Below are 20633 nucleotides of genomic sequence, written 5' to 3' on the forward strand. Positions count from 1 at the left end.
TCTTTATTTCTGTCTTCATTTCATTATGTACTCTGTAGTCATTCAGGAGCAGATTATTCAGTTTCCATGTAGTTTTGTGGTTTTGAGTGAGTGTCTTCATCCTGAGTTCTAGTTTGATTGCACTGTGGTCTGTGAGACAGTTTGTTATAATTTCTGTTCTTTTACTTTTGCTGAGGCGTGCTTTACTTCCAACTATGTGGTCAATTTTGGAATAAGTTTGATGTAGTGCTGAGAAGCATGTATATTCTGTTGATTTGTGTTGGAGAGTTCTGTAGATGTCTATTAGGTCCGCTTGGTGCAGAGTTGAGCTCAATTCCTGGATATCCTTGTTAACTTTCTGTCTCGTTGATCTGTCTAATGCTGACCTTGGGGTTTAAAAATCTCCCATTATTATTGTGTGAGAGTCTAAATCTCTTTGTAAGTCTCTAAGGGCTTGCTATATGCATCTGGGTGCTCCTGTGTTGGGTACATATGTATTTAGGATAGTTATGTTGTTGAATTGATCCCTTTACCATTATGTAATGGCCTTCTTTATCTCTTTTGATCTTTGTTGGTTAAAGTCTGTTTTATCAGAGACTAGGATTGCAACCCCTACCTTTTTTTGTTTTCCTTTTGCTTGATAGATCTTCCTCCATCCCTTTATTTTGAGCCTATGTGTGTCTCTGCATGTGAGATGGGTCTCCTGAATACAGCAGTCTGATGGCTCTTGACTGTTTATCCAATTTGCCAGTCTGTGTCTTTTAATTGGACCATTTAGCCCATCTACATTTAAGTTTAATATTGTTATGTGTGAACTTGATCCTGTCATTATGATGTTGTATGGTTATTTTACTCGTTAGTTGATGCAGTTTCTTCCTAGCATTGATGGTCTTTACATTTTGGCATGTTTTTGCAGTGGCTGGTACCAGTTGTTCCTTTCCGTGTGTAGTGGTTCCTTCAGGAGCTCTTGTAGGGCAAGTCTGGTGGTGACAAAATCTCTCAGCATTTGCTCATCTGTAAAGGATTTTATTTCTCCTTCACTTATGAAGCTTAGTTTGGCTGAATATGAAATTGTGGGATGAAAATTCTTTTCTTTAAGAATGTTGAATATTGGCCCCCACTCTCTTCTGGCTTGTAGAGTTTCTGCTGAGAGATCCGCTCTTAGTCTGATGGCTTCTCTTTGTGGGTAACCCGACCTTTGTCTCTGGCTGCCCTTAACATTTTTTCCTTCATTTCAACTTGATGAATCTGACAGTTATGCATCTTGGAGTTGCTCTTCTCGAGACGTATCTTTGTGGTGTTCTGTGTGTTTCCTGAAATTGAAAGTTGGCCTGCCTTCCTAGGTTGGGGAATTTCTCCTGGATGATATCCTGCAGAGTGTTTTCCAACTTGGTTTTATTCTCCCCGTCACTTTCACGTACACCAATCAGACGTGGATTTGGTCCTTTCACGTAATCCCAAATTTTCCTGAGGCTTTTTTCACTTCTTTTTACTCTTTTTTCTCTGTACTTCTCTTCTCACTTCATTTCATTCATTTGATCTTCAATCACTGATACCCTTTCTTCCAGTTGATCGAGTTGGTTACTGAAACTTGTGCATTTGTCACGTAGCTCTCATTTCATGGTTTTCATTTCTATCAGGTCGTGTAAGGACTTCTCTACATTGATTATTCTAGTTAGCCATTTTTCAAATCTTTTTTCAAGGATTTTAGTTTCTTTGCACTGGGTTCGTACTTCCTCCTTTATCTCGGAGAAGTTTCATTGTCAGAAGTCTTCTTCTCTCAACTGGTTAAAGTCATTCTCTGTCCAGCTTTGTTCCGTTGCTGGTTCCTGCGTTCCTTTGGAGGGGGAGAGACAGTCTGATTTTTAGAATTTTCAGCTTTTCTGCACTGCTTTTTCCCTATCTTTGAGGTTTTACCTACCTTTGGTCTTTGATGATGGTGACGTACAGATGGGGTTTTTTGGTGGATGTCCTTTGTTTGTTGGTTTTCCTTCTAACAGTCAGGACCCTCAGCTACAGGTTTGTTGGAGTTTGCTCTGAGCCAGGCTCAGAACATGATCTCCTGGTGTGCCGTTTGCCAAGACCCTTGGTAAAGCACAGTATTAGGGTGGGAGTGACCAGATTTTCCAGATGTTGTGTGTCACAGTTTCCCTTGGCTAGGAAAGGGAATTCCCTTCCCTCTTGCACTTCCCAGGTGAGATGATGCCTCGCCCTGTTTCCACTCTCAATCGTTTGGCTGCATCCACTGTCCTGCACCCACTGTCCAAGGCACCCCAGTGAGATGAACCAGGTACCTGAGTTGGAAATGCAGAAATCACCCGTCTTCTGTGTTGCTCACGCTGGGAGCTGGAGGCTGGTTCTGTTCCTATTCGGCCATCTTGGCACCACCACCCCCCCCCCCACCCCTACTTTTTTTTATTTTTAGATGGAGTCTCTGTGGCCCAGGCTGGATTGCAGTGGCATGATCTCGGCTCACTGCAGCCTCCGTCTTCGGGTTCAAGTGATTCTCCCGCCTCAGCATCCCAAGTAGCTGGGATTATATTGCGGGATCTGGCCAGCAGCCCACAATGCAACAGGGCTCTTTCTTTGTTCCCAGGTGGATTTCCAGGTCAATAAACAAAAGACATACACAAGATAGTGATAACTGGGTCCAGGGGGATCAATGCCTTCTGATCCTGTGATGCCGCCAATGCACTGGATATACCAGCATTTATTATTAAGTTTAGTGAGGGCAGGGGTAGGTTGGTGAGGGATTTAGGGTCGTTTGATTATGAGGTGAGATGGTCATACGGGATGAAGTAATTCTTTAACATAAGTTTGATTATGAGGTGAGATGGTCACATGGACATAAGGTAATTCTTTAACATAACATCGGTATGCAGAAGTACAGTATACAGAGATGAGAATTTGCAACATAGTGTGTGCATCAACAATTTCTAACGGAGCCTTACAACAGAAACACAGTCTATCCATAACCTATGATTAGCAAGTTATTAATCAGCAGTAAGAATTGCAGGAAAAGCTGGTTGCAAACAATCAATAGAAACAGGATGTGAAGCTAGACAACCGTTAAACCAAAAAATTCTCTGACGGGAGTATGCCTTAACCCTAAAAAGACCTAGAAGAGCTGTGGCAAGATAAGGGCATTTATAACCCTATCTTATCCATATGAACAGGCGCCCCTCATGTGTCCATTTATAGGTTCTCCACAAGGGTTGCATTCCATTCCCAGAGCTATGAACATCTGCTTTTCTGGGATAGGAATCTTGGTGATGTGAAACCTCCCTGACTACACGTCCATTTACAAGCTCTCTGCAGGGGGAAGCACATCACGCGCTGTTGGCTCATTCTGGCAGCCCAATCTGGCATTGTCTTTACGCAATCCTGCATGTAATTTTGTATTTACAATAATCAGGAGCATTTCATCTTTTATTCCACAGCAATGATTTCAGGGATCTCCCTGCAGGACTACAGGTGCAGACCACCACACCTGGCTAATTTTGTATTTTTAGTAGAGAAATGTTTCACCATATTGTCCAGGCTGGTCTCGAACACTTGACCCTGTGATCCGCACGCCTTGACCTCCCAAAGTGCTGGGATTACAGATGTGAGCCACTGTGCCTGGCCCATAAACCACACATTTCTTTGAGTTTTTGAATTCCAGTCCAAGAGAAACAATTTGATATTTGAAGGATGGCTGCACACAAATATTTTCACGCAAATAAAAATGTTTGTAAATTGCACCACATGAGGGAGAGTACCAGTATGACTATCAGGACAAAAATATCATGAGGTTGGAATATGCACCTTAAGCAAAATGCAAACCAACTACAATAGAATAGATCAAAGAAGAAGCCAGAAGAGTCTAGTCATTTTAACCAGGCAGCACATTTGTTGGTTTTCACAACTGAGTCTCTACAATACCCGATGTATTTATCCATGTACAATAAGAAGTGTCAGAAACTGCACAGGCTCCCCCCTGTTTAGCTGGTAGAGAGCAATTCTATTTTCTAGCATTGCATGTCTACCTTAAATTAAAACAGGGAGTAAGAAGAATAGGCAAGTATAGAAGTAGAAGCCTAAAAAGCTCCATAGATTTGAGGAAAAAGTTGTGTTAAAGATGGAGCTAACTTCAGCCTTTGGGTGGGCTAAAGGATCTCTTGTTATGTTAAAATGTGTGAGCCACGTGCAGAGGCTCACGCCTGTAATCCCAGTACTGTGGGAAGCCGAGGCGTGCAGATCACCTGAGTTTGGAAGTTCGAGACCACCCTGACAACATGTGGAAACCCCGTCTCTACTAAAAATACACAGTTAGCCTGATGTGGTGGAGCATGCCTATAATTCCAGCTCCTAGGGAGGCTGAAGCAGGAGAATCACTTGAACCCAGGAGGCGGAGGTTGTAGTGAGCCAAGATTGTACCATTGCACTGCAGTGTGGGCAAAGAGAGAAACTACATCTTAAAAAAAGAAAAAATTTTGGTAGGTGTGCTATATCTGACACTGTTAGCTTACTCTCAGAAGGTACTTCTTGTGAAATCCTAAGTACAGCATTTTTCTGGGAAGCAAAGGAGACAGGCATAAACAAGAACAAATTAAGAGAGGTAAGAGTCTCATCATGATTGACAGTCTTGTTCTGACATCTTGAGAAAAGTTGTCCACAGTGTACAGTCATCAACTTGTTGTTGTGGTTTGCAGTTTAAGTGTCTCTAAGTGATGGTGTTGAATATTTGGTGAGCTCTGAGTGGCCCACACCTCAGACACGAGGGTTTTACCATGAAATTTACACTGAGTTGTCCACCTCTAGCTTATGTGGCTTCAGGAACAGAGCTGTTCCTGTTCTTAATGATTTCATTGGAGAAAATTGAATTGAAAGAACCGAAAGAATTCAGGGTCCAGTCCAGTCTACCAATGGATTATAAATACTCAAAGATAATGAACAGTGGTTCAATATGGTAACAGGTGTACTACAGTTTTTCTTTTCAAAATAATTTTTCTCTATATAAGGGTCTCTATTTTAACCAAGGATAATCCCAGTAGGATGAATTTGTTTGCAAAATAGATTGAGTCTCACCGAACTTGCCTAGATTTTTTACCTAAGTGCAGCAAGAGTAGCAATGCACCATAGAGGATCTTTTTAAACTTTGCTTTGTTAGAAGCTTTATAAGACTCCCAGATTAAACTTTCAAAAACCTCTCGAGACTAGGAAGGCAAATCAAGGCCAACTTCAGACTTTCCCTGCATTCCCTATGGGTTTATTCTATGTATATTCTCTTTTTTTTTTTTTTTTTTTGAGACGGAGTCTCGCACTGTCGCCCGGGCTGGAGTGGCAGTGGCCGGATCTCAGCTCACTGCAAGCTCCGCCTCCCGGGTTTTACGCATTCTCCTGCCTCAGCCTCCGAGTAGCTGGGACTACAGGTGCCCGCCACCCGACGGCTAGTTTTTTGTATTTTTTAGTAGAGACGGGGTTTCACCGTGTTAGCCAGGATGGTCTCGATCTCCTGACCTCGTGATCCGCCCGTCTCGGCCTCCCAAAGTACTGGCATTACAGGCTTGAGCCACCGCGCCCGGTCTATTCTATGTATATTCTCAAATAGAACATCCTAGTCAAAGCCTTGGTAACATAACCAATGTTTTCAAATGTGTCCTGTTATAAAGAGAGTAGATTCTTACTGAACTTGTGCAAATAACTTTATTACCCTAGGCATATGAATACTCATGAGTAGTTTCCCAATTCTGAGGCACTCAGATTGGAGTAAAACAAATGTTTCAATTTTTGTTTACAAAAGTATACCTTACCAAATTGCTGTAAAGTATAAATAGCTTAAAAGAGAAAATTCATAAATCTGGAGAATAAAACATTCAAAGAATCAGCACATTTTCAAATAAAAAATTATGAAAACATTTTCCTTTCGATTATTTAGTCCAATAAAACTGAGGTTTTTTTCTTCTTTGTCTTGAATTTCATGAAGTTATCAGCATGTTCATTAAAATTTTGAAAGTTCTCAGAGAGTCCAGTGGTATGATCTTGAAGTTATCAGAAACTTGTATTCAAGGGTCGTTGTCAGAGCCTTTTCCATATATCTCCTCAAAGAAAAAGCAATTTTGGACTGTAGCTGACTGTAAATACCTCGAGGAAGAATCAAAGCAACTGTCTGGGAATGACAAAGATTTAAAAGTACCATGGTTAAAAATCTAATGAGATTTATATTAGGTTTATTATGGTAAAGACACAGCTCACATAGAAATCTAGTTATTCTGTGGCATGTGACACTATAACTGATAACATATTGGATTTCCAGAAATTTCATATAGTGTTTAGAACTCATTTGTTAAAAATATTTTAACTTTTTTGTTTTGTTTTGAGATGAAATCTCGCTCTGTTGACCAGGCTGGAGTGCAGTGGCAGAATCTCTGCTCACTGCAAGCTCCACTTCCTGCCTTCATGCCATTCTCCTACCTCAGTCTCTGGAGTACCTGGGACTTCAGGAGCCTGCCATCACACCCGGCTAAATTTGTTTTTGTGTTTTTAGTAGAAACGGTGTTTCACTGTGTTAGCCAGGATCATCTCGAACTCCTGACCTCATGATCTGCCGGCCTCGGCCCCCCAAAGTGCTGGGATTACAGACCTGAGCCATTGTGCCCAGCCTAGAAAACTCATCTGATTAACATTCCCATAAATATTATTTAGACAAGGTTTAGCATCACATCACTCATTTGAAAATGCTTTATATATATTTTAACATATGAAATAAAGTGGCTTGTCCATTCATCTTCTATTTCCCAACAGGATTACTGAGTTCTTGGTGTAGCCCATTAATAATTAGGGCCAAAAACGTCTAGTCTTATGTATGTTCAAAAAGGTCCTTAGGTAATTCCAGTACTTCTAGCTGAAAATCATTGATTTAGTTTTAAATTCTACCTATTACAACAAGAGTTCTCCATTCTCATTACATGTTTGTAGTGTCAGGGAAGACTTAAAAATTACCAGTGTCTGGGTCCCTCTCCAGACCTTTAAACTGGAACTCATGGGTGGGCTTGAGCGTCCACTTTTAAAAATGTTTTCCAGTGATTCCAATGTGTAGCTATATTTCCCATCAGATTTCTCTGATTTCTTGTGGCCTTCACTTTTTTTCTATTTTGGTATCATGATTATTTTCAGGTCTCATTTTCTGTCTTAGGCTTTATGTGCTCTGGGGTAGGGACGTTGCCTTCTTCTTTTCTGTATCTTTTCTGAACATGTGAATTGGTCATCAGTAAAAGATCTCAACTACACATATGTTGTGTTCTGAGTCTCAGGTTCACAGGCTCATCCTAAAGTCTTTGTTCTCCACGAGGTCAGAGATGGCTTGTGATGAAGGGTGTGGTTACATCTGTAGTGAAGATGGTGGAGCGGAGTTCACCCTGTTTTTAAGCATAGCTTTGAAACTAAGAATTTTATGTCTATATAGGTGAAGTGGCAGGGGTGGGTAGGAAGACAGTTCTAATCAGGATGGAGAAATTATACTAGGAAGTAGGGGTAAAGGAAGTGAGAAGAATTAGCAAATAGAAGCAATTTGAGTTTACCAAATAGGCTAGAGTAGACACTGGAGGTTCTTGATTAAGTGAATTAACTAGATTTTAGAAAGGTAAAGAGGCAGTCATATGCAAGGAAGGTTTCAAAGTCTGGAGACAAGAAGTCAAGCAACACTTTGAGAAGTGGTTGAGCTTTATGGGAATGGAAAGAATTACACTGTTGAGAGATGTGAAAAATAATGAAGAGGGTTTCACAATATGAAATTGTGTTTCTCATTTGAATCTGAGCAACAAACGAGCAGAAGCCAGAGATAATTAAGTCTAAAAGGCATTGGGATACAGGCAGCATAAAGGCCAGGGAGAAAGGGAACTGCAGGAATTAGTGCTGAGAAGCAGGAGTTTGGGGGAGGAAGGAGGAGATCCAGTCCGAGATACAGGGAAATAAGTCTTTTCCCTCTCCCAAGCATGGCAGTCAGCCCTGCAGGAAACAGGACAAGAGAAAAGGCCATTATACCTGCCAGTCTTCCTGAAATACAGAAATGACATCACAGCTGCTATGTCTAATAACGCCAGGATAAATGTCCTCTTCTTAAAGGAGCTGTCATGGAAAGAAAGGAAAAGAAGGAATGGAGATGATGTTATTTTACAGGGGGGAACCTCAGGAACCAGCATGTAACATGAGGTACTCTACAATTGTTTCTTCAAGAAATGTATTATTTCTGTTGGAAAGGTGATGGGAGATGATTATATTCTTGCAGTTTTTATACCCTCTCACCATGTTTCTAGGTTTTTGATCAGTCCTCTGTCAATTGTCTGCTGCACTGAGATATTTCCAAAAGCTTTCAGATGAGAGAAAGGCTAGTCACTATTTTCTATGTCACTAGAACTTTCCACCTTTCCACCTTTTCATGGTTGCATCTTTTTCTCAGTGTCTCTGTGGTGGCAACCATGAATGAGACCCTGTTAGGTCTCTATGGCAGGGACTTGATTGACAGAAGGCCCAGGTCAGTGCATTTCAAATTCAACACCTCCTTTGGGTTCTCCCATACTACCTTCATGCCTGTCCCACATTCCCTCACAGATGTCTTCCCTGATTAATTATATGTCTAATCCCATCCTGGATGCATCTCAGTTGGTAAAAACTAACATACCAGGATTGATTGTTTGCACTTAGTTTTTTTCTTTCTCTCCCACAAGTAGTCAGTAACCATGTCCTAGTGTTTTATGTGTTATCTCTTTTTCTCTATATATATATGGAAATAGGTACTGTTGAGGGGCACGTCCTATGTGCCAGGCCCTGTGCTAAATACTTTACCTGTACGTCATTTAATTCACACAGTAACCCTGTCAGGTAGACATTATTTCCATTTGCCGATGAAAAGACAGAAGCTTAGAGTAGTGTAACAACTTTCCTGTTGTCACATGGCTAGTAAAACCTAAAACTCTATTGCCAATGATGCAGGGATCCACTTACGAGAGACTTTGATCCTCTGGAATGTGGAACGTTCGCTGTCAGTGACTGAGTTTCGAGCAGAGCAACCATAGAGCCCACTATGCTTTGTAGTAATTTTGGGGATAGAGAGCTCTTGTCCTGATTGCAGAAACTTCCCATTAATCGTCCAAGTATACTCTGCCGGTGGGTTAGAGTCCGCGAAGCAGGACAAGAAGAGATTTTCTCCTGAACGGTAATTGGTGAATGGAGAGAAAATGCTGGGGTCGTATGGACCATCTGGTGTAAAGAGAAAAAAGCCACAGGTGATGTCGTCTGAGGGAAGGGGATGCGCCTGGTCTCTTAAAGGGATTTCAGTGTCCCTCTGAGCCAAGACACACCCTCAAGGCCCAGCCAAACCCCTTCTGTCTTCACTGAGCCGAGGCGTGAGGTACTCACGTGTTTCTCCCATCACAGGCTGTAGACCCCAAGTTTCCCATGACAAGAGCAGCCCCTCCCTTTATATTCTTGCTTAAGGCTGTGCCTAGCCAAGTTTTCTCAGGGCAGGGAGCCATGGCCAGCCCTGGTGTCCAGAAATAAAAGTGTCTGTACTTGGACCTGAGGGAGACTGAAATGCCTGGCCTCTGGTCATTTGGATTTCTGCTGGTAGCCTGGTCCACAGAGGAACCAAAGATAAAAAGGACATCCAGGGTAACTGGGTCACTGCAGATGCTACCAACTCGGTCCCATATTTCACATTCATATGGTCCTGTGTCATTTCTTGTGACATTGGCTAGAATGAGGATCCTGTTTTTACTGGGTTGCTCTAGCCTGGGACTGACCGGGAGGCTCTGACTATTTAGCCACCACATGTAGATGTAGCCCTGAGTCTTAGGTTCACAGGTTAAGGCTACAACATTCTTATTCTCCATGGGGTTGAAGTTGTTGCTGGTGATGTAGGCTTGGGAAGCTCCGCTGGGTGGATAACAGAGAGAAGATTGTCCTGTGTGGCACCTTTGATTCCTCTACAGGCATCCTTCAATCAGAGTTAGCATCTCCCACCTCTCAGCCCATCTGAGTCCTTGAAAGTCAATAGCTGGTGTGTGTGTCACAAGACAGATGCATGATGATCTAAGGGCTCAAAGACTGTGAGGCCGCCTGCTGTGTCTTAGGGAAGCATAGACTTTCTCAAGTGTGAATTGAGCAGCAGTGTTGGGTCATGGACAGACACGTCAGCGGGAGCCACAGCTCCTGTTACACCTCCAGTCTCTCTCTAATCAGCTGACTGACTGGATCACCTTGGGTTTCTTACCTGGAATGTGCAACTGCTGTGCCCTTTCCAAATTCCATCCTACTTTGCCCCCGTAGATGTGATTTCTCTGCAGCTTCCATTACCAAGGACATTCTAGAGATGAGTAATAATGGCATTTTCCATTGTCCTGAAACCCTGAAGATACTGAGAAGCCTGGGCTGGGACTGGATGTTTCAGCAGAAATAAGACAGGGAAGACCAGAGTCAAGCCTGGAGGTCAGTTCAGTCATCAGGCCATGGAGGCACAAGTGGGGCAGTTTTCTGCAGGTGTTTCATGATGACTTACTTGAGCCAGTGACCTCCAAAGATAGAGCAGAGTACAAGGATGATCTAGAAAGAGTGAAGGTGACAGGCAAGAGCTGGTGGCTTTGGAGCAGAACCATATTCCACATTCTGGGTCCTTTAAGTTTCCTCTCGTTCTGCAGAGGATAGGTGAGGACTATGTGGATCCTTCCAGAAATATATGTGGACATTTGCAAATGCAGAACTGACTGGGGGAAAGGGTGGGAGTTAACTCCTGGATATCTGTTCCTCATGGACCATGTGTATTTGATGGATATGAGACAAATTTGGGGAGAAGTTTTGCAAATATTTTCTTTCACTGGACACTCTACACTTCAATTCCATGGGTTTGACTAACCTAGAGATATCATGGAAGTGGATTCCAGAGTGAATCTGAGAAGAGACTGCTGGTTGCCAGGAGCTGGGAGTGGGGAGAATCAGAAGTTGTTCATGGGGGTGCAGTTTCAGTTCTGCAAGACGGGGAGGTTCTAGAGATCTGCTGTACAGCTTAATGCCTACAGTTCACACAGATTGAGTATTTCTTATGCATAAGACTTAGGGCAATAAGTGTTTTGGATGTCTGACATTTTTTGATTCTGAAATATTTGTCACATACTTACTGATTTAGCATCCCAAATCTGAAAGATTCAAAATCTAAAATGCTCCAGTGAGCATTTCTTTTCAGCCTCAGATTAGTATGCAAAAGTGGGAGGTGATAGTCCAAATATTTTCTTGCTCTTTTTTTTTTCCTTTCACCATATTTCTAGCTTGGTGATTTGTTTTTGGTCAGTTGCATACTGGCCATGCTGCACTTGTATATTTTTGAAGGCTTTGGGGTGTGAGAAATAATGATTGCTATTTTCAATGTCATCAACATTTTCCACCTTTTCATGGTTGCATCTTTTCCTCGGTGTCTCTGTTGTGGCAGTCATCAATAAGAGCCTGTCAGGTCAGATTTAGGATAGATTTTGTAATTCTGCAAAAAATGTTACTGGGATTGGATAGGGATTGTGTTCAATCTGCAGCTCACTTTGGGTAATATTGTCTTCCTAACAACATTGATTCCTCCAATCAGTGAGAATGAATTGTCTTCCATATATTGATGTCGTCTTTAATTTCTTACAGTAATGTTTTGTAGTTTTCAGGGTATAACCCGTAGATCTTTTAGGTTAAACTTATTCCAAAATATTTTATTCCTTTTGATGTTAATGTGAATGGAAATTCTTTTCTTAATTTCCTTTCAGATTGTTCATTGTTACTGTATAGTCTAAAGAATGATGTAGAAGGAGTGAAGGTGACAGGCAAAAGCTGGTGGTTTTGGATCAGAAACATATTCCCTGTCCTGGGTTTTTGATACTCCCTCTCCGTTTGCAGAGGGCAGTTGGCTCTTCCCTAATAGCCAGAGAGACTTCACCGGAAAACATATTGGCAGTGCTCCAGGGACCCACTTACCAGGGACTATGATCCTCTTGATTATGACATTCATTCCACTAGTGGCTGAGTTATGCATGAAACAGACATAGACCCCTCTATATGTTTTAGTGATTTGGGGGATAAAGAACACTTGTGCTGATTGCTGGAACTTCCCATCAATCAGGCAAGAAAGCTCTGCCAGTGGGTGAGAGTCTGTGAGGCAGGATAGTTTGGGGACTTCCCCTGTATGGTAATAGGTGTATGAAGAAGACATGGTGGGGGTATCCAGACCATCTGAAGCAAAGAGAATAAAGTCACAGGTGATGTTGTCAGAGGGAAGGGAAAATCCTGGTCTGTGGAAGGGTCACAGTGACCCTGTGAGCTAAGTCACAACACTGAAGTCCCAGCCAAATCCCTGCTGTGTTCACTGATCTGGAACCTGAGACATTGACCTGTTTCTCCCATCATAAGCTGTGGACCCTGAGTTTCCCATGACAGGAGCAGCCTCTTCTCTCCCATTGTAGATCAAGCCTAAGCCTAGCCTTAGTAGTCATGGCAAGCTTTGATGTCCAGGGGTAAAGGTCTCTGTACTTACACCTGAGAGGGACTGGGAGGCCTGGCCTCTGGCCATGTGTATTTGGGATTGCAGCTGACTCGCAGAGGAACAGAAGATACTCACAGATGAGATTCAGGGTGACTGGGTCACTGCGGCTGGAACTCACTGGGCTCTTCATTTCACATTCATAGGGTCCTGCAGTATACTTTGTGACACCAAATACAGTGAGGGTCCTGTTGTTTTCAGACAGCTGCAACGTGGGACTGATAGGGAGGCTCTGACCATTTATCCACCACAGGTAGCTTACGTCCTGAGTGTCAGGATCACAGGATAAGATTACAGTCTCTGCGGCCTCCCTGGGGTTGAAGTTGCTGCTGTTGATGGAGGGCTTGGGAGTCTCCACTGTGCAGATAACAGAGAAGATTGCCCTGTGTGGCACTTTTGATTCCTCCTAAGACATTTTTCAATCAGAGTTGGCATTGCCCACCACTCAGCACATCCAAGTCCCTAAAAGCCCATGGAAGGTGTGTGTGTTACAAGACAGATGCATGGCAATCTGAGGGCTCAGAGATTCTGAGGCTGCCTGCTTTATGTGGTAGAAGCACAGACTTTCCCAAGTGTGTATTGAGCAGTAGCATTGGGTCATGGAAAAACATGGGACCAGCAGTCACAGCCCCTGGTGCCTCTCTGAGTCCCTCCCTCTCCAACGACCTGCCTGGCCCACCCTGTGGTCCTCACCTGGAGCATGTAGTGCTGGAATCTTCTTAGTTTCAGTCTTACCTTGCACCCCAAGGTATGCTTTTTCTGTAGCTTCCCCTTCCAAGGACATCCTAGAGATGGATGATGGAACTTCCCAATGTCCTTAAACCCTTTGGGTTTGGGAAGCCTGGCCTTGGGCTGGGTACTTGAGCAGAAATAACACAGGGGAGACCAGAGTCAAGTCTGGAGGTCAGTTTAGTCATCAGGCAGTGGAGCTACAAGGTGGGGCAGTTTTCCCAGCTGTCTCATAGTGACTGACTTGAGCCAGTGACCTCTAAAGATAGAGCAGAGTCCAGGAAATGACCTACAAAGAGTGAAGGGGACAGGCAAGAGCTGATAGCTTTGGACCAAGACCATGTTCCCTGTTCTGGGTCCATGATGTTCCCTTCCCCCTGTAGAGGGCAGGTGAGGACCATGTGGATCTTTCTAGAAATACATGTGGATGTTTGCAAATGCAGAACTGACTGGTGGAAAGGGCGAGCATGAACTGATGATGGAAGTCTGGCCCTCATGGACCATATGTGTTTGGTGGCTATTAGACCAATATTTGGGAAGAAGTCTTGCAGATACTTTCTCTCATTAGACATTCTACTCTCTGATTCTATGAGTTTGACTACTCTATGTACCTCATCTCAGTGGATTCCAGAGTGAATTAGAGAGTAGAGCAGTAGATTCCAGGAGCTGTGGTCAGGGGACTAGGGTATTGTTCTGTGGGTGTGCGGTTTCAGTTATGCAGGATGAGGAGGTTCTAGAGATCTCTTGTGCAGCTTCATGCCTATTGTTCATACAGATAAAGTGTTCCTTATGCAGAAAGCTTAAAACCAAGTGTTTTGGAGTTCTAACTTCTTTTTAATTTTAGAGTATTTGCAGTAGATGTACTGGTTTAGCATCCCACATCTGAAAGATTTAAAATCCAAAATGCTCCAGTGAGCACTTCTTTTTAGCATCACGTCAGTGGTCAGAAGTGTTGGATTTTGGAGCATTTCAGATATTGGATTCTGGATTTGGATGCTCAATTTGTAATACTGTAATTTTCCCATAGAAAGTTCTCAGGAATTTAGACCTCATGCTATGTTCTGACTCCAGTAACAACAGCAACAGCAAATTTGGAGGAAACACTAAAGGTTGTCATAAGTGGAAATTTTTACGTATGGTCCAAACATCTAAGATCAGTTGCTGGTAGTAATATTTCTCGTGATACCAAATTAAGGTTTAGGTGTGGGGTGAATTCCAACAGGATCACATTATGCTCAAAGAAAGATGCCAAAGGTGATTTGAAATTAGCAAGTCCTTAAGTAGAGAGAGTCCCGTTAAAAGGACAGAACTGGTCAGTGTGTCAATTACATAAAGAGAGGAATGATGTCAAATTAAAAGAAGTGATAAGTGTTATGTTAGTAAATATAGAAAGAACTCCCTGTTTCTAATTTCTGTGCAGAGTTAGGAAAAATTTGGAGGAGCCCAAAACAGGTATTTGAAATGCTTTCTGCATTTTCTGTTAACCTCAGGAAATATGACTAGTGTTTCAGTTTGTGTGAATTAGGAAGAGTCTAAGTGAGAAGCCAATAGCTCATGTGTCGCCCACATGAAGAACCCCAACTTATGAAAATGACATCATAATGATGAAACAATGGTTTGTAGCACAGGCCGTAAAACCATCAGCTAGCAGCCACATGACCACCTCCAACAGGTCCCTGAAACCATCAGGATTCCCATTATATGTATGTTACAGCCTTGGTAGTTGTCCCACAACTACAAAATTGAAAAATTGCTATTGTCAATACAAAATATTAAATATGAAGTTGAATATGTTGTTCCACTTTTTTTCCCCCCACTCTTTTTGAGCTTTCCTGTTTCAGTTTTGGAAGTTTCTACTGACACATCCTCAAGCTAGGGATTCCTTCCTGAGCTGTGTGCAGTCTACCAGTAAGCATCAAAAGAATTCTTCATTTCTCCAACAACCCATTTTTTTTTTTTTCTGAGATGGAGTCTCGCTCTGTTGCCGAGGCTGGAGTACACTGGCACGATCTTGGCTCACTGTAAGCTCCGACTCCTGGGTTCATGCCATTCTCCTGCCTCAGCCTCTACAGTTGCCCGCCACCACGCCCGGCTAATTTTTTGTATTTTTAGTAGAGACGGGCTTTCACTGTGTTAGCCAGGATGGTCTCGATCTCCTGATCTCATGATCTGCCCGCCTCAGCCTCCCAAAGTGCTGGGATTATTGTCGTGAGCCACTGTGCCAGGCTAATCTCTTAGGGATTTTAATGAGTTGTTGACTTTTGAGTTTGGTCAGCTTTTTACTTACTATTAAAACCGAGTGACAAATTTCAAGCTTGTTATATGCCTGAAAGGAAACCAGAAATCTCTAGGAAGTGACTGGAGAATGTGAGCTCCATAGTAGGCTGAGGATGGAGTCACGAGTGAAATGGGTGAAATGAGCTCATGGGCTTTGGGCACTACAGGCCTGTCCAACAACTGACAACCTGGTGAGTCAGTGCAAAGTTTACAACAGTGATAGCAAACTAGCATGGCTGAATCCACCTGGCATCTAGTCTCAGGCTGGCTGTCCTCACTCATTCCTGGACATAGGCCAGGTTAACCATGGGAGGAATTTAGTTTATGGCTTAACTTTGAAGCAAGAATAATAATAGTTCCTCCATAACACTAATACCCTTATTTTGCCCAGAGATTGCCTTTGTAAAACTGGTGAAAGACCAGGAGAGTAGGATTATAGGAGGGAAGTGAATTCTGCTAAAATGGAGCACAGTTTCTATAATCACTTACTGCTCAAATGTCATTTGGCCAGATTTTACAAAATTTGTAACTAATTGCTCCTATAGGTAACATCACTATTGTAGAACCTGAGATTGGTCTTTTGAGATGTTTCTCATTCTTTGCATTCTGGCAACCGGCTGACCTCATCCATACCCATGACTAATGGCTCAGCCAGTCACGTGGTCCCCACCTAGAGGCAGATTCAAGCACAAACAGATCATTTCCCTCCGCCCACATGATTTCATCCCCAAACAGTCAGCAGTACCCATTTTTTAGTCCTGTGCCCCTGAAACTATCCTTGAAAATCTTTAACCCCTGATCCACTAGGGAAGCTGATTTGAGTAATAATAAACCTCCATCCTCCTGTCTGGCAGACTTGGACTCATTAAAATCTTTCTTTACTGCAAATCACCATTGGGATAAATTGGTTTTCTTTATGCAGGAGGCCAGAAGAACTTGTCTGGGAATTATAAGAGTGGATGGAGGAGCTGCCTATCCCTGTCCCATGGTCTTGTCCACAGAACAGCCTCACAAAGGAACAGAATCCTGGATGGGGATACAGTGGAAGCTCATTCTCTTAGTGACCTGGGGACATTGGCTCGAGATGAAGCCTGGGAGGAGTGGAAACTCTGGGTGATTTCTGTGCCTTTCCTATTTCCTGGGAGGTGAGCCAGGTCACAGTGTTAGCAGGAAGGGAACAGAACAGTCAGCCTAGTTAGAAGAAGTGTCTGGGGAAAGCCAAGGAGTGGAGGAAGAAGCTGTGCAGGACAGGGCTTGCAAGTTAGAATGAAGTGAGAGGAAGATGAAGGACACAGAGAAGCAGAGAGAGGCAGAGATAGCATGGCAGTGAACATTGGCCCTACAGTGACTTCAGTGACCCCAGGGACCAGGTGCCCCAGCTCAACAGCCCAGGACAAGGGAGCCCTGAAAACCCACCAGTGGCCAAAGAGCTTCAGAGTTATATTAGGTGGGGTGGCATTAGAGGCAAGAGGTAGTTGGGGGATGAAACATGCTTGTCAGCCTCTGAAGGTCAAAGGACAGGTGTGGCTAGAACTTCCTAGAATTCTGCATCCATGATCCAGTCTCTAAAGAGGTTATGAATCATTCATTTCTTCAGTCAATTCCTTCATTTGTTATGTGAGAGCTCCTGAGTGTGTGTCTCTCACTGGGCCTGTGCTGGTGCAGTGTTTAAGTGGGGAAAGAAAACAAGGTCCTCTCCTTTATCTTGTCATGCCAGTGACATGGACACTTTGGGAAACACAGGATTTGAGGTTCAAGGATAAGGGTTAAGATATGTGGGAGAGGCCTGGACATTTTTTGCACTGCCTCTGACAGTTGAGGCAGGTGATTTAGTTCTGGAGTGCAGACTAATCAGCTGACCGTTTGCTCTCACTCCTCTGAGGTTTGGATGCCTAAGAAGAGAGGATTTGAGCCAATAAATGACTATGGGTCCTTGGAACCCAGTAATTCCTCACTTCTAGTGGAGGAGAGGAAGGGCCTGTGGCTGCAGACAGACCTCATGTGACCCTGATCTGCCTTTTGTGTTTGTGTGACTCTGGTTCCATGACTGTGACTTCCTGTGCCTCGGTTTTTTCTCAGTCAAATAAGCTAAATGGCAAATGGACTGTGGCTTTTCATACTATCTGTGAATAAAATGTAGATTCTTCACAGTCACCTGACCTAATGCTTGGCACAGTGGAGGTGTTCACACAAACAACATTTATTATTATTCACTTCTATGAGAGAGCACCTTTAGGTCAGATCTTTGTGGACAAGCTGCTGCCAGGTATATTTTCTCTCTTCTCTTTCTGCTTCTGGGGACATTAGACTTTCTATGGAGTGTCCTAAGCCTTGCAAAGCCATTGGCTGATGGCCTACAAAGCTTGTCTTTCTGTCCTCTACACTCTGAGTCTCCAGTGAAGAAAGCTGTGTCCTTTCCCAGATGAGGCTCTGAGGGCTGAGCCCTGGCTGGTGAGCAGCTCCAGAAGACACAGACCTCAGACAGCTGGTAAATCCCCAGTCCCAGTAATCTCTGCCACAACCCAGCCCTGGCACAGGCTCCTCAGCTTTATCTGGAGTAAGGATTTAGGGACAGGGGTCTGGGGTTGAGGTTTCTAGGGCTGAGCTTCTCTGAGAGTATCTCAGGGGTCCTCTTAGACAAAGCCCTAGTCATTTCTCCAGGGTCTTTCTCAGGGTCAAGTTTATGAAGAGGGCATAAGGTGCTTGGCTGAGACTGATCTCCTCCTGCTGGGCACCCCCCATCAGACTGTCCTTCCTGTGTAGCAAGTGTCTGCAGGGTCTGGAGGCAGGAAAGGAATTCTGATCTGCTGAAGTTTGTCTCCTCTGTGTGTGTCCTGCACTAAATGCCAAAACCCCAACATGGGACACAATGCAGAGAGGGACACAGGCACAGTGTAGGCCTGACAATCCTGTGTGTGTAAAGTAGAAGTGACCCCCGCCCCTCAACACCCAGGGATCATGTGGAATCACTCACAGTATAAGGTGAAATGTCCAGTTACTCCTTTAGTGCTATCACCTCGCTTTATGATTTGTATGGTGTAGGATCCTGTGTCCTTCCGGGTGACATTCTGGATCAGCAGGGATGCATTGGAATATACTGTTTCTCGTCCACTGTATGCAGGCCCAAATATAATTGTATCAGTGTCTATTACATATGATGTAATGTAATTGTGGATATCCGTTATTTGCCCTTTGTACCAGATGTAGCCAGTAGGATTCTGGGGCAAATTGTGGACAAGTAGAAGAACATCCTTCCCCTCAGAAACTTCGGTTGGCTGAGCTTCAATCATGACGTGGGCCATGGTAGGCAGGTTCCAGAGGATTAAAAATGATGCTAGGAGGTGGAGAGAGCGTCAGTCAATATTGAGACCTATGTATTGGAGTGAAAAGATGGGGCCCTGGGACCTGAGAAGATCTCTTCAATCATCAGCCTTGAAAACACACGCAAACACACACACACACCCCTTTTCTGTGTGTGTGTTTGTGTGTGTGTCTCAAAATGTCCTACTGCATCAAAGTCAGCAGTATGACCCTCATTCCTTCAACACTTCCGACCTTGGCACTTTTCTGTTTGGAATTCTCTTCCCCAGGGGTCTGCATGACTCCCTCCACACTGCCCTCAGGTTTTACTCACATGAGGGCATCCTTAGACTTCTTTCCTAACACCTCCTTCAGAGACCCTGGGTCTTCCCTTTCTGACCTTTTTCTGCTCTGCTCCCTCCGGAGCTCTTGTCAACATCTGACCTCACATTCTAGATCTCTTTGTCTGTCTATCTTGCTTCCCATGAGAGCATGAGTTCCCTGAGGACAAGGACTTTTGATCTGGCTTGCACCCCAGTGCCTCGGACAGGAGGCAGACTCCTGTACATGTGAGAGTTCCCAGTGTCCTCCATGCCTGGGTTTTCTTTTCTCTTTCCCCAATTGTTGAGGTTTTTTGGCTGAGGACAGTGTTTCATGCCCTGCTTATATTTTCATTTGAAGTGTCATCTGATAATCATTATTATTATCATTTTTCAAAATGTGGTGGCCAGTGATAATTAACCAGGAAAACAAAACACTTGACATTTTCCTACCTCTTACCAATTCCAGTTCAATGTGATTTTCCTGTTTTGACCCCTGTCCCTCTCTGGTATATTTTCCCCTATCCACGCTCCAACAGAGCCTTCTTTCCTGTATTTTTTTCTTTCTTTCTTTCTTTTTTTTGTGAGACGGAGTCTCATACAGTCACCCAGGCTGGTATGCAGTGGCACAATCTACGCTGACTGCAACCTCTGCCTCCTGGTTTCATGCAAATCTCCTGCCTCAGCCTCCTGAGTAGCTAGAATTACAGGAGCACATCACCACACTTGGTTAATGTTTTGTATTTTTAGTAGAGACAGGGCTTCAGTGTATTGAGCAGACTGGTCTTGAACTCCTGACCTCATGATCCACCCACCTCAGCCTCCCAAAGTGCTGACTCCTTTTATTTTTTAAAACTCCATCCCCTACAAGAGACCCCATCCAATCATTCTGCTTCCTCCTCCTGTTCTGTCCCAGGAAGTTCTCTCCTCACCTGTGAGCAGGAGATCCTTCCAGGTGATGTGCAGTGTGCAGGGAGGCACTGAGAGGGGCCCCATGGCTTGTGCTCTCTGCGTGTTCTCCTCTGTGGAGATGAGCCAGAGATCCAGAAACTTTCTGAGCACGACTGTCAGCTGTGCTGTCCTTCCTCCTTCTGTGCTGAGCCTCTTCGCGGGGCAGGAGCACTTCTCAGGCTCATGGGCGAGGTCTGTGTCCAGGTCACCTCTCTGTCCCCTCCCCTCTCACTCCTGCCTCCTTGTCCCTCCTTCTTTTTTACCTTTAGTCTGTGTGCCAGGTCCCTGGGAATTGTGGAGGCCTCTGACTTTTCCAGCAGCGATTCTGTCAACAAACCTTGGCACACACTATGTCCAGAAACACATACACAAAAGAGATGCACATGGACACACACAGTCACACACATACCCTGTAGGTTGGACAAGCACAGTCCTGGGCCTCAGCCGCCTGCTGTCCCCATAGTGCTGGGTCAGGGTGCACTTTCTTACCCTTTGCCCTCTTTCATCCCCATCTGGCTCTCCCCTTCAGT

At 43.9% G+C, this 20633-nt stretch overlaps 1 protein-coding gene across 1 annotated transcript; it reads right to left on the reverse strand.

Moving 5' to 3' along the window:
* Window positions 1–8926: 8926 nt before the first annotated feature.
* Window positions 8927–20361, reverse strand: LOC117089233 (pregnancy-specific beta-1-glycoprotein 2-like). The gene is given in 7 exon segments (XM_033220253.1): window positions 8927–9219; window positions 9608–9880; window positions 9883–9894; window positions 11965–12219; window positions 12605–12883; window positions 18507–18866; window positions 20085–20361. Coding segments are annotated over 7 exon segments (1536 nt in total). The 5' UTR covers window positions 20149–20361.
* Window positions 20362–20633: the final 272 nt, after the last annotated feature.

The sequence above is a fragment of the Trachypithecus francoisi genome, unplaced genomic scaffold (genome assembly GCF_009764315.1).
Source record: "Trachypithecus francoisi isolate TF-2019V2 unplaced genomic scaffold, Tfra_2.0 Contig00811, whole genome shotgun sequence".
Taxonomy (NCBI): Eukaryota; Metazoa; Chordata; class Mammalia; order Primates; family Cercopithecidae; genus Trachypithecus; species Trachypithecus francoisi.